Source organism: Python bivittatus, unplaced genomic scaffold (assembly GCF_059951505.1).
Source record: "Python bivittatus isolate LINGU-HERP-01145 unplaced genomic scaffold, Pbiv_v1 ctg000850_np1212, whole genome shotgun sequence".
In the NCBI taxonomy this organism is placed as follows: Eukaryota; Metazoa; Chordata; class Lepidosauria; order Squamata; family Pythonidae; genus Python; species Python bivittatus.
Genome location: NW_028277112.1, coordinates 1,573,706 through 1,588,852, shown reverse-complemented (window position 1 = coordinate 1,588,852; position 15,147 = coordinate 1,573,706). Strand labels below are relative to the sequence as shown.

The 15,147-nt window shown below is 36.4% G+C and overlaps 1 protein-coding gene across 4 annotated transcripts in view; it reads right to left on the bottom strand.

Moving 5' to 3' along the window:
- ERBIN (erbb2 interacting protein) overlaps positions 1-15,147 on the bottom strand; it is a 107,807-nt gene that overhangs the window by 47,802 nt on the left and 44,858 nt on the right. For all 4 annotated transcript variants that reach the window (XM_088130372.1, XM_088130370.1, XM_088130373.1 and 1 more), the window contains exons 5-7: positions 11,745-11,823; positions 11,548-11,637; positions 4,205-4,261 (exon numbers count right to left, since the gene is read on the bottom strand). In XM_088130372.1, the coding sequence (XP_087986498.1) occupies positions 4,205-4,261; positions 11,548-11,637; positions 11,745-11,823 (226 nt within the window). The remainder of the gene's footprint in view (positions 1-4,204; positions 4,262-11,547; positions 11,638-11,744; positions 11,824-15,147) is intronic.

Sequence of the window (15,147 nt, the reverse complement as noted above, 5' to 3'; positions counted from 1 at the left end):
CACCTGGTTTAAGGACGACCCATAGTTAAGAGCACAGCCTACTGTAGCAAAATTCAAGTGAAATACACAATAATTCGAATTAATTACACAATCCTACTTATACAGTATTATACAATAATACTGTTCCAGCTTACATACAAATTCGACTTCAGGACAGATTTTGGGAATGGAATTCACTCTTAAACTGGGGACTACCTGTAATGTTCTTGTGCTCTACATATATATGTTTTGCAAAGCTCTTCTGTTGTTATTCAAAAATGGACAACAAAATCTTGTTGGGAACTTTTTTTCCCCTTACTGATGTTTATCCAAAAGAGAAAAGAGAACCCACCAAGTGAGCAGGAAAGTTAGCTAGATTAGACTTGGTAATTTGCAATCATTCCCTCTTTGCATTTTTCCCACTTTCTCCAATCAATACTTGATATAACTACTGGGGACAAATAATGAAAAGGATTACCAGCAGACCATCTTCCCCTAACAGCACTTCTAATACATATTGGCAAATATCTGCAATAATAATTGCTGAATTCAGAACTATGGAATTGTCTGTTGTTTGATTAGAGCAGCCCCCACCCCACCTTCCTTAGCAGAAGCAACAAAAATAAAAATATAGAAGTGGATTTAAACAAAATCAGAGGCATTTTTGTAAGTCTGCTTATAGGAGGGAAAGTATTAAAATAATTATAAACACATTTTTCCTTTCAAAAACGTTTGCTATAGGGAGGAGGGCGGAGCTGGCGTCGCGGCGATACGGCGGGCGATCCTGGGCTCCCAGGATGGCAGCCGATATCTCCTCGCCCGGACGGTCCCGATGGACCTAAGCCGTCCCGTAGAGATGGCGAACGCAAAGGGCGCGTCCCGCGGATCTCAGGGACGCCGCAAGTCCCAGATCGATCCGGGGAGAAGCTCTTGAAGCCGGTGGAGGAGAGGCAGCCAAAAATGGCTGCGAAAGCCGGGACAGCTCCAAAGGAAGATGGAAGAGAGGGGTGTCAACTGGGTGAGATGGACTTTTACTATTCAACTATTCTTAGAGAACACCTTAAGTAACTTAAAGAGATTTTTAAAAGTGAAGAAAAGTGGATTAAGCGGCGAGATTGAACCCTATTAAAAAAATAAGGTGGAGAAAATTTTTCTTTTCAACTTTCCCTTTTTAGTGGAATTGACAAGATGTTTTTCTTTTAAAAAAAATATATTTTTAACTGGATTGGCTTTCTCTTTTTAATACTCAATAACTTTTTATTTTAAGCCTTTTTTTTTTACTAAGATTTTTTTATTGTTATAAGAAATTTATATCTTTTTGACTTTGAAATGGGGAAAGTGGAGTTAAGAGAAAGTAAATGAAAGAAAGTTGCACTGCCATTTAGAGGCGCGAATTAGTGCTTTTTTTTTTCATTGTGACGCACGCTCAAAGACCCTGTGCTTTCTAAAAAGATAGTGGGATGTGCATGTTTATACAGGTGCCATCCGTAACTATAAACAAGAAAGTGGAGTTGAAAGCGACTTTGAAAACATTAAGATGGAAAGTTTGAGCCAGTCACAAGAGTCTTGATTAGTGGCAGTAGCTCTTTTTTCTGCTAGAAGCTCTGCTTTGCTTTCTATTCCCCCCCCCAGATGGATTTTTTTTTAAAGAGGCTTAGCCTTTTCCTTCTTTTCCTTTTCTTTTTTTTTTTCCTTCTTTTTTTTTTTTCTCTCCTTTTGCTTCTTTTTTCTCTTATTTTTGGCAAGAACAAAGATAAAGAATCCTTTGACTCAATGAAGGTTTATCAAGATAATAGACTATACGAAACACACTGCAGAAAAAGATCTTTAAACTATTGAGGATGACTATAAAAAATTGGAAGAAGAGCTGCAGAAATTCTCAAAAAAAAAAAAAAAGAAAAAAGATATTAAAGCTAAAATGGACTTAATTAAACATAAAACGGGATCATTGGAAAAGGAAGAAATAGTACAAGAAATCAGAAACATTAAACGGAATTATTGTGAGGCCTATAAACTGAGAATTAAAAGGGTTAATCAACTGATAAATGAAGAGAGACAGATTTGTTCTTGGCTCTGAGGGTGAGAAAAAGATTATACAAGATTATAATGGAAAATCGTACTAAGAGAATGTACAAAAGAAGAAGTAAAACAATATTGAAAGAAACTATTGCAGATGTTTAAAGAGAAAATCAGGGGAATACAACAATGATGGAACTGACAGAAGCTTCCAAAAGCAGAATGTTCAAAAGGACACTTATTATTGCTTTCTCTTATCCAATAATATAGAAAAAAGGAATGAACAGCCAGATATTTTGGGACATTGAATGAAAAGGGTGAACTCAAAATTATGCAAGCGCTGGAATAAAGTATAAATCTGAGATATATAGTTAAAAATTGTATAACATGTAGTGAAATCTGGTTAGAACTGTAACTTGGTTAGAATTGTAATTGATACTGTAACTGATATTGGTTAGAATTGTAACTCTTAAGAATTGGAAAAATTAAAAGTACTTATGCAGGAGGAAGTTATTCAAAATTATGGAATGTGCAGAGATGAGTTAAATTGAGATTTGAAATTAGAGTAAGAAGATAAGTAATTTTATATGACACGGGATTTGTTTTTATTAATGATTAGATGAGAAAATATAGTAATGTAATAGATTAGGAAATTTTATAATAGAAATTTGATATTAATTATTATATATATACACATATAATAGATAGATGGAGATGTATTACTAATCCTATTGAAAGTTAAAATTTTTTGTAATATATGATTTTATAGATTAGCTATGAATGATTAATAATTGTTAATTGATAAGTATACAAGTATATTTTTGAATAGATGATATGAGAATTTAAGATTATGAAAGGGGCACCAACGAGTTTAACTGGTTGACACACGGTATAAAATGGAAGATGCTTTTTTATGCCTTTTTATGTTTTTGTTTGTTCATGTTTGTTTTGTGTTTGTTTGTAAAAATAAAAAAAACATTATAAAAAAAAAAAAAAAAAACGTTTGCTATAAAATAGCAGTATTTCTTTTAATATATCATAAATCTAAAATTCATTATTCATAATAAAAACTTGTTTAATGTCACAGTCACATATGTTACTTTCTTACCTAGAGATTCTCAGGCTATATAGCAGAGCAGTTTTCTCACCAGCAACAAAAAAAAATATTCACTATGCAATTTAAACTTTATAGCTGGACAGAATTTGAATTGACCTTTCTATAGGGACTAATGAGAGCCAATTTGGCACAGAGGTTAAGTACCAGGCTAGAAACCAGGAGACCATCCATGCGTTCTAGTCCTGTCTTAGGCACAAAGCCAGTTGGATGACTTTGGGGCAGTCACTTTCTCTCAAGAAGAAGGCAATGGTAAGCCACCTCTAAAAAAAGTTGCCAATAAAACTGCAGGGGCTTGTCTAGGCAGGCTCCAGGAATCAAAACTCACTCAAAGATACCAATAAAAAAAAAGGGGGGGAGGGGGGAACTAATAACATTTAAGCAACTCAGAGAACACAAACAGAAATGTTGCATAGAGGTAGTCCTCAGGTTACGACCATTCATTCAGCAACCATTCAAAGTTGTGACGGCATTGAATGAATGGTATTTATGATGGGTCCTCATAGTTCTGGCCGTCGCAGCATCCTCATAGTCATGTGATGGCAAACTGGGTGCTCAGTGCCTGGCTCATGATTATGATGTCCCAGAGAGCTGTGGTCACATGATCACAATTTCTGACATTCCCTGTGGCTTCTCACACGCAAAGTCAATGGCAGGAAGTCGTGGTCATTTGAGGTCCTCACTTAACGACCCGCACAGTCCTTGCTTAACAATGGCAACCAGGACTGCTGGAATTACCATTGCTAAGGGATGTGGTCACTTGATATTGCGCTTTATGATTGCATAACTTAGCAACGGCAATTCCGGTCCCAACCAAATGATAAACTTTACAGTCCTAAACATGCTTGCAAGAATAAAAAAAGGACAATGTGAATTCAGCTATTATGGAGAATTACTGTCAAAATGAGTAACTGCATGGATACATGAAAAAAGAATAATCGAGAGAACTTCCAACATGAACAAACCTCAAACAAGATAATAGTCCTATGACATCAAGACCACTCACAGCTGATTACAAAATTCTGATTTTCATTATCTCTGTATTTCTTCAAGTAATTCATACCAAAATATATTCAAATACCACTATATACTTACTTTGGCAACATTTTTAACTGGTTTTCTCTAAGCTCCAAAATCTGGAGTTTAGTTAACCTGTAAAAGAAATACAAAGGATTACTTTTAGGAGGTCAAAAGTATGCATGAAATAAACTTATTAATATAACAGAGACTTAATTTAATTTGCAAGTATAAACTATTAAAGACATAAATTTATTGTGACCTTAGCTAATAAAGAACTGTTTTAAAACAGAGTCCTCCAAATCATGCTGATTGTTTTCTCCAATATTTAATTTTTTTTTATATTTCATAAGAACAAGTTTCTAAGATCTAATATAAGTAGAATTTAAAACTATAAAAAAATATACAATTCAACTGTTTTTTCTAGAATTATTTTACTGATTTTGTCATCTTGAATGGAGTCTTCTCTATTTCTGAGCAGCTGTGTTGTTCAGTTATATTATAAGCTTATTCTTCCTAATGATCAAAATAAATATGCAGCTACTAGTTCTTACTGCTAAAATATGATATATTTTCTTCCTTGTGGGTGTTTAAAACTGATCTTAATCTCTACATTCCTTTTATTTAATATCCTCTAGCATATGTTTTACTGCTGACAATTTTCTAAAATTTTGTCTAAAACAGAGCTGCAATTTGATTAAGTATTGCTAAAAAGCAATATATATTTACATTTATTTCTGGCAAAAAGCCTTTAAAATTGTGATTTATGGGGCGTGAGGAAGGATAACCAACTAGCACCTTGAAGACGCTCCCGTAGGTTAACAAGTATCACTTACTATCAATTACCTTGGAAGAGGTTATTAATTGAACATTGGTTTATTGTATTTTAATCAGTATTTTAACCAGTATTTATTTTTGTTTTTACTGTAAACTGCCCAGAGTCGCTCACTGAGTGAGGTGGGTGGTGACTAAATTTGAAATCTAATAATAATAATAATAATAATAATAATAATAATAATAATACATTATGATTTTATGTACTAGCCATTTTGGACTTTTCAACTAATATAACCATCCACTCATACCAGAAGAGAAAGAAAATATTTCACAAAATAGATGTGATGCCATGAAAAAATTCCTTTTATATATAGTAAAACTAAAAGGTATAACAGCATCTGTGAGTTCCTAGCAAAAACAAGAATCCGGGTATAAGCAACATAAGCTTATACAGATGTAAATTCTGGAGAGTTGCAATAACAAGACCTTATTTGTATTCATTTTTTTTAAGCAAGACAGATAATATTTATTTCACTTAGTGACCAGATAAAATGGAACACACATAATCTAAACATAGCACCAAAAAACAAACGTATCCACATAACCATTGAAAATGGAAAAGATGGATATTTGTATGAATGTATTATGAACTCTAATAGTTCAAAGTATTGAAGTAATTATTAAATAAGAGAGTAATGGAAATCAGTATTTCATCCCTACATAACAGGAGATAAGTGAAACGGCAATGGGGATATCAGTTGTGTGGCAGTCAACTGTTTGTACACATTCACAGCAGCTATACACAACTTTGCTATGTTAAGAGTGATAAAACTTTTCTTGTCCGATATAGGAAATTGACACAAAGCTCCTCAGAATAATTTGGTGCGTAAAGCAAGAGAAGGAAGATGAGCCTTTGGATATCACTGTAAAAGGAGCAGTGCAGCAGCATGTGAAGCGTAGATTCAACTGAGCAATCACCACAAGGATAGGTTCAGCTAATCATAGGGGTTTTATTAAATCTCCCATATAAAAGCATTGAGAGTAGACTATTATATCTGGCTCTAAAGAAGAACCACTGCCGGGCTGGAGAGATGAGTGAGTTGATGTAATTGGATGGTTTCCACTTGACATGGTTGAACAGAGTTTGGATAGAATTTAGGATGAGTCCTCATTTGTTCTGGGCTTCAATGTCCAAAAGCTTTTCTTTAATAACTCTCTTAGCCTGAGTGAAATCAAGAAAATATAGGGAGTCAAGGGAAAAGCCACATGACAGAAATTTTTATGTATTGCTTGAGTCTAAGAGGACTCAAGTTCATCAGAGAGGAGGGATACAATCACCCCAGCTACAAAATAATGGCATTTAAGCCAGTAATTAAAGATGAATAACTATGCTCTAACCTCAATCCTCATTTGATCAGTTTCTAATCTCAAAATTGCACTAGATATGCATTTTGGGGCTTGGAACATTGCTCTTATAAACTTGATTTGTACAGTTTCCATCTGTGTATAATTGAGGTAGAGGCTTAGGTGGGAGCCACAGAACAGTTGAGCCAGGGATTTTGCTGTGAATAATTTGAGAGTTGCAAGAATACATTCTCCTCCTTTTGTATAGAAGAATCTTAGGATGGCAGAAGAGCTTTTTGAACCTGCACCACCACTGCATTGATGTGTGCATTCTATGACCCTGAGTCTTGAAAGGCAACACCTAAACATTTGAAAACCCTCATCTGCTCAATTTCCTGCTCTTCTATTACCCAATAAAGCTTCCAGAATGTTTTACCAAAGACCATCATTTTGGCCTTCTGGAAGTTTAGTTTAGTACAAGGTAATTTCACTGCAGTAGCATACTAGGCTTCTGAGTACATGTCTAAGGTCAGCTGGGATCTTTGAGATGATGACTGTGTTGTCTGTGTAAAGCAGAAATGGAACATTCATATATGCTATACTAGGCAGATGGAAATTTTGATTTGAGAGTTCTTTTGCTAATAAGTTGATGTGTAAATTGAACAGACAGGGTGCTGAAATGCATCCCTGCCTGACTCCCTTGTGTAGAGATTAGGTCTGAAATTAGACCTTGTGGATCAAATCTTACACAGGGAAGGAGGTGCTCAGTGCACTGTTACTTTAGAAAGCTTAGGGAATGAGGGCAAGGAGTGCATGAGATCACAGGGAGGCTGAGGAAAGAGGGCGGGGGATATGTGCATGCAATCACAGGGAGGCTATGGAAAGAGGGTGCATGTTACATGCGTGCATGTATGCAATTGCAGGGAGGCCAAAAAACGGACACAGGCTGTGCGCGAGCAAAGGGGGGAAAGGAAGGTGCAGTGTGTGACAGTGAAGAAAGGCCAGGGGGCAAACTTACCCCACCAACTTTGATCTTCCTTGCTGGCTTCCCATTGACTTTGTTTGGGGGAAGCTGGCAAGGAAGGGCGCAAATGGTGATTGCATGACCATGGGATGCTGCAACTGGTCGTAAGTGCGAGCTGGCTGAAAGTCACCCAAATTATGTTCACATAGCCGCAGGGCCGGAACTTCGAGGACCGGTCATAAATCCCTTCATTCAGCACCACTGTAATTTCAAACCGTCGCTGAATGAATGATCCTAACTCAAGGACTGCCTGTAGTTTTTCCCATAGAAGGAGTTTTGAGATTGAGTCAATTGCTTGAAGTTAGCAAAAGCCACATACAGAGAAATTTGAGATCTTTTACTACAGACAGTCCTCTACTTACGAACTTTCGAGTTATGAACTTTTGCCGATACAAACAAACCTGTCTGCAACTCCAACTTAGAAGGTCCTAGAAGGTGGGAGAAGGCAGGAAAGAGTTTATGGTGTGTGCATAAGTACACTTGCCAGCACCATTGCGCATTGGGAGGTTTAATGTTTTATACTTGGTTGGACTTATGAACAAAATGGACTTACAAACAGCCTCTTGGAATGTAACTTGTTCATAAGCAGAGGACTGTCTGTATATTTCTGAATTAGATGTCGTAGTACAAGGATATGGTCTACTGAGTGACCATGTCTAAACCCTGCCTGTTCATGGCCCAAAATGGCTTCGTTCACCAGCCATTCTTTGAGTTTACAATCCAAATGGTGTACATAAAGCTTGCTTATAATGCACAACAGGTTTATGGGGTTGGTAACTGGTAGGATCACTCCAGTCACCTTTCTTAAAAATTGGACCACCTCCCAATCTGCTATTACGTTTTCAGCCTAGTCAAATATTATTATTTATTTAAATTTATTGGCCGCCCCAACTCCAATGAACTTCAATATGTGAAAATTAAGGCCAAAACAGGAACTCACCAGTCAACTTGAAATTTCAGCAGTTCGGGTGGAATATGGTCATAGCTGGGAGCCTTTCCTAGCTTAAGTATTAATATGTTTTTTCACTTCAATTACAGAGACAGGCGGCCAGTTTGGAAGACTGTCATATCTTGGATCTTATTTTACTTTATATTGTGTATGCCCTTTTTTAAAAAAAAAGTGGTTTAGATGGGTTATTTGCCATTTTCCCAATGTTCAGAGCATAGATCAGAGAGAGCATTCTCTTGATATGATAACCATTAACTCAAACTCAAAGATTTCATATATCATTGCTTATGTATGGTATTAATTCAGCACACTAGTGAATATTAATGCTAAGTTAAAACATACTTTGGAGAACAGTTTTCACATCAAAAGGAGGCATGTGACATTGTTTCTTTCTTAGCATCTCTGCTGGCTCCATTTACACATATATCTGTTGGGAAATACTTCTCATGTTCTTGGGTGCCATAAGAGTAGAATGCTTTCTGCCTTTACTCAGTTGTCTTCAGAAACAGTAAAGTAAGTGCGGTTTATCAGGAGTAGGGAGCCTTTATGTCACCAACAGTAAATTTGTACACTTCATCTACCTAATTCAGTCTTTCCCAACTGCTAAAATGGTTTTCCCCAAATTACAATCTGAAATAAGAGCGGATATTTTACTTACCACTAGTCCTAACATTACTTTCCTTATATGTTAAAATAAACTTCATTTATAATTAAATACAACTTGAATATATGGAAGTTTCTCAGCTTCTTGATAAAAGATGTGTATGTGTGTGATTTTAAAGATGGATTGTACTCTATAACGAAGAAATTAAATTTAAGACCAGGAATTTCTCTGGCTGAGAGTCATATGAAGTTCTAAAGTGGGCTTCCCAGACCCCTAGGGGGACCTGACTGGATATATAGTATAATTGTTATTAATCTGGCCTGCCACCATACACCAGAAGGATTTTTATTTTGGTCTGCATGGTCAGCTGTTAGCAATGTTTCATTACAGCTTCCCTTTTGGTTTTTTTTAAAAAATTGATTTACACTGCTTTTTAGTTCCATTCCCGGTCAAACCATTCTTTTGGTCTCTGCTTCTGTCTTAATTATACCTTCTCCATGTGCTAGGCAACTGATTCCGAATGTTCTGAATAAGCAAGTTATAGTTTTCAAATAAGTGAGGGTCTGTCCTAGTACTTACGATCAATGTATTTTTTTCATTCCAGAGGCAGTTAAAATGTTAGAGAAGGTATCCCCATTTTTCATTCCCCTTTACATGTAAAAATTGTGTCCGTATTTCAACAGGTGGAAAAAATCTGTCTATGGATTGTACTGATTTAAAGAGGAAGTCAATGCCCCAAAGTAAGGGGAAATTATCATCTGGTGAGGCTCAACTTTGATAAAATTTACACTAGTGGCCAAATCAGGGGACAGCAGCAAATAATCTACTGTTGACATATGGTACGCCAACCAATAAGTAAATTCTGCAGGGCAGTCACCATTTACAGCCCCAAGACTGCAGATCCTATCGAGGCCACATGGGGAGAGAGGACAGACGCCTTCTTCCACATCAGGAGGGCAGGTATTATAGTGAAAGTAGCGAGTTACAGCATCTGGTCCTATCCTTGCACTAAAATCCCTTCCTAATATAACAGAAGCTGAAGGGTTAGACTCAAGGAAATATTCCAAGTAGTTATTAAACTCTTTCCACAGTTGCCTGAACTGTGAATGTTAGCAAAAGGAAGGGAAGTATACATTAATTAAAAGGTTTGGAATCTCTTTAATATGCAAGCATGAGGCTATCACCCAAGGAGCATGATGTGGTAGGTGATCTTTGCCTGTAGCTCACTGAGATTAGAAACTCCCTTTAAGTCTACCTCCCCTGTCACTGGATGCCCTACATCACAATTCCTGAGTCTGGTCTCCTATTTATCAACAGCACCTCCATCCTGGATTTAATTTCCATTTTTTTGTTCTGATTCAGTCCATTATTGAACTTAGCCAACACTCAAAGATATTGACTTCTTCCCTGGAGCTGGATGGTAAGGAGCAATAGGTGTCATCAATAATCTCATGACACCCTGCTCCAAAGCTCCAGGAAACATCCCCCAGCAGTTTCATGCAGGTATTCAACAACATGGGAGGGTAAGATAGAACCCTTCAGATGTCAGGTTCGGTCAGCACGAGGCTTCAGGGAAGCACGGGGTTGCAGGGAAGCTCGCAACCAGACCACGCGGAATCCACCGGCGGTAGCTAGCGGGGAAAAGAGGAACCGAAAGCGCCGCTAATTAACGAGCCACCTGCGGCCAGCTAAACAGGAAAACCGCAGCGGAAGTTTTTAACTATGAACTGATAACGGCGCAAGCAAGCAAGGAACGGGGCCGCAGGGCAGCGAAACAAGATCGCAACGCAGCACAGAACCCGCGGGTCTGCACGTAGCAGGGAGGGACCAACCCAGCCGGAGGGGGACTGGCAATCAAGGACAATGGACTCTGACCGACCCTGCCATCATGAACGATCAGGGGGGACATTGGGGGGCCTAATAGCCCACAGCCGCAACGCGATCACGAGGCGGGAAAAAGCGCGGGAAGGGGGGAATATAACAAGTGATACAATTGTACCAAGCCAGTCCTGGCTTTGCTTGTGACTACTACGTTACGCATGAGTAAACCTTCTTTGTGAACCACACGTGTCACGAGAGTTTCTCTGTCGAACGGGGCAAATCTCACATCAGAGACCACAGGTCAATAGCTTAAGTGTTGATCAAGAATTCCCCAGCACAACCAACTGGATATGGCCTAACAGAAAGAATCAGAACTACCCTAAGCTAAAGCTACTAAGGATCAATCCCCAATCAATCCAGAAGAATATTCTATAACTGTTGATACTAAAACCCTCTGAGAGATCCAGGAGAAATAGTAAGGTAAACAGGCTGTGGTTGTCATCTCTCCATATACTTTGTCCACATCTACATAGTGAAACAAATCCAGAATAATAGTACAAATGGTTGCCAAGATTACATCCTATGAGCTACCCCAATTCCAGAGTCCAAGTTGGATCCAATCAATTTTGTTTGTAAAGAATATTGTACCTGTTTCAGAGCATGAATATTTTTCATAGAGTAAAAAAATTTGTAAGCATTGTTCAGAATTCCTTTAAGCTAATTCCATCTTTTAGTGTAACTTAAGAGCATTTGTTCTCTAATTCATTTTATTCATTTTGAAAGGTACTGTTTTATAGAATTTTAGCAATTTAAGTTATTTACAAGAAGAATCTTAACATTCCATCCTCTTTCATAGCCAATAGTGACAGACCTTGTTATTTTTAAACTCATTTACAACTTACCTGCCAAAATTGGCTGGTAAGAATTCCAGAAAAGCATCATTCAGGTATAACTGTGTTAGGTTTAATAACTGTGAAAATCCATCTGGAAGCCTAGATAAATTAAAACAGAGAAAAATTTAACAAATACAAGATCATATGCTTAACCTGAACACACACACACACACACACACACACACACAAATTACAATAGAACTTACTTTGAAATAGGATTTACACTGGCCTCAACAATTGCTAAAACTTTACAGTTCTTGATATTTTCTGGAAACTCCTGTATGCCTATAGAATCAGAACACAAAAAAAGTATCAGAAAATGAATAACATGACTTTGTTTTACAATGATATTACATGGGAATTAACATCTAAACAAAGAAAATGGATTTTCTGTACCTTGCAGAATTTATTAATATAGCTCAGCTGTGCAAGACTGTAACAACCATGGCTTCCATTTATTGATGTATGCATGTCTGTAAATTTATATCCTGTATGTTTGTTTCTTTTTTCATAATTCTTTGTTTGTTTTGTGTGTGTATATATAATTTTGCACAAACTACATGTCTTTAATTTTACAATTAATTATGATAATTTTTCTGTAAATGAGAGAAATGTGAGTAGTAATAGTGCACTATTACTACTAAGATGTATTTAAATTGCAGCAGCAGCAACTTTTTGAATGGATCTCTTTTATTTCAGTTAATACTCTACACCACAGACTGCTCAGCTGCCAAAGCTATCAGGCTGGTTTTTTTTATTAAAACTGCAATATCCTCAGACAAACATGAAATTGCAAAAGCATTTGTGAACTATAAAGCATGAAGTTTGTATTCAATTAGCTAATTTAAAAAGTTAGTGAAAAAGTGAACCTAAGTGAGCTCTGAACTAACTAAATTTATCAATTAATTCCTAGCCCCATTTGAAAGAGCACTTTTAAATTAAAACAGAGAAAAATTTAACAAATACAAGATCTTATGCTTAACCTGAACACACACACACACACACACACACACAAATTACAATAGAACTTACTTTGAAATAGGATTTACACTGGCCTCAACAATTGCTAAAACTTTACCGTTCTTGATATTTTCACAGATCTCAGAAGTAGTGTTTGGTGTAACAGTATTTATTTATTTCCTTCTGTCAGCTTCATGGGTATGATAGAACCCCTTCATGAGGAACTGAGTTCCCTGCAAGCATCCTTTCAGCCAATATCAATTTTGAAAGAATAGAAGTGGGTTTTCTGTTTGTCTGCCTTGAGCTTTTGCTCAGCTTGAGATAGTTAAGGAACAATGAAACTCAAAACATTATGTTCCGAATATGGAATTTATCTTTTAGTTACAATGCAGACATCTTTTTTTTAAAAAGGCAACAGTTCAGCTCATCTGTTCCATTCTATAAATATTTAAGATTGTATATAATAATCAATTATTGCTAAACATAGCCATCAGGCATTTGAAGCAATGCATCTGAAACCTATTGAAGTCCTGGTAAAATCCAATGATCACACACCCTTTCAGATTTCTCCTATGCAGAAACAAAACCTAAAAATACCTATGTTTTAATTGGGTTCTACAGATCCTGCAAGTCAATATGCTAGTCTTTGCTCCATTGGGATCTTTTTGATCTGTGAAGAATGTGTCCCAGTTATTTTGTACCAAGTATAAAGAAGCCTGGTATGTGCTCAGGTGGATCCAGTGAAAGTCTTCTCTGAGTTATCGACCTTCTTAAATATTATAATCCTGTGCTGGATTAGTTGCTGAGTATGAAGAGTAGAACACTAAAGTACTTGAGTCCAGACTCAAATAACTGATTATCATTCTTTCTGTTGGTGATGGAATCATAAAATATATAAAGAAAGCTCCATTTTCTCTGTGATTGTGGATACAATCCAAGATACTGGCAAGATCAATCAGCTCAACCACATAATTTGTTATGTATCTACTGACAGCACTATTGGTGAATACCTGAATATAAAGATACAAGAGTCCTTTGGGGGCTTTTTGAAAAGAAAAGTTCAATTAGTAGCTGGTTTGAAACATTACTGAAATGTATTATTGCTAAAAAAAATCAACAATAAAGTAAGCTGCAAACTTGATGCTTTGTCATTATGTTTTACTGAAGGTTCCACTGAATGCCTGGCTTTTTTTTTTTACTATGCCAGTAACAGCAGTAGATGCAGAAAGATCATTCTCGAAATTCTCTCTCTCTCTTTCACACATACACACACACACACACACACACATATATATATAAATATATAAATATAAATATAAAAACAAACCAAATATAGTCAGAATTTTTGCAGATTAAAAAGCACAAAAGAAAAAAATTAAAGTAACATTTTGCTTGGTTCAAGTAGCTGCTGAGCTTGTTAATAATTATGTTATTAATACTGCACTCTATGCACACTCTGAATCTTACTCCATGTGGAATGAGGCACCCATCCTGCTTTCTTCATCAAGGGCACATTCCACCCTGCTAAACCCCTGCCAGCTAGTTTACATACTACATACAAAAAGTCTAGACAAAGGAGCAATCTAAATCAGTGTTTTATAAACTATCAGTATTTTTAATGCTCCTTAGAGTTCAGATAAAGAATTGTGGAAAAGGTTACACTGGAGTTGATTACACTAAAATATCTTCTTATCTTTGCCCCACATAGACAGAAAGTATGAGATTTTGTCTAGCTGTAAAAATAGTGCACCTACTTAAGACATTTTGAAATGAAACTGAGAATCCAGGCAACAAAAAGAAAGACCACCACGTAACACTACAACAAAATCAATAAAGTAGATCACAAATATTTATGGTAATCTCAGTTCTCATGCAGGCCCTACTGACAAGCAGATTTGGGGAAGCTCTAAAATTTGCTGACACAGAAATTAATCAAATAAATAGTATTTAGGGACAAAGCAAAAAGGAACACAACACACACTAGCCCAATTAATAAAAACATGGAATGCTAACCAACTGCCAGTGGGAAAAAAGGAAAAATGGAACAGTGATGCTGAAATTCCAAACAGAAAGCATCAAACATTGAGGTATTTTGTTACAAGTTCCAGTAATATATTTCTTTTAAACAAAGCTAATTGATTTGAGCAATAATTAATGTCAATCTGGGTTCCCAACTTAGGTTTGTATTGTTCATAAAACTAACAATTCTTTTTGCATCTACATGCTCCTCTTCTATTTGCATGCCTGAACACAGGCACCTGAATACAGGAATCAAGCTCAACTTGATATTGTCTTTGTCCAGCTAGGTAGAAGCACCTAAGCAATTTTTACTGATCTTGCAAAGCTAAGCATGACCAGACTTAGTTAGTACTTGGATGGAAGACCACCAGGAAACCCTAAGCTTGTCATAAAAATAACACAGAAGAAGACAATGGCAGACCATGAAAACTAAAAGGATGTGTCCATAAAGTTTCCAGCTTGACTCAAAGGAGATATTAATTTTACCACCTCAAGTAGTAATTGACAGGCTGGTATAATGACTAATCTAGTTGCAAGCCAGTAACAAACAAGTAAAAATGTTTTCTAGCACAAACAGATAAGAGCTCTCCAGTTAATGTGATATAAAATATATGCATCTTCCAGAATTGT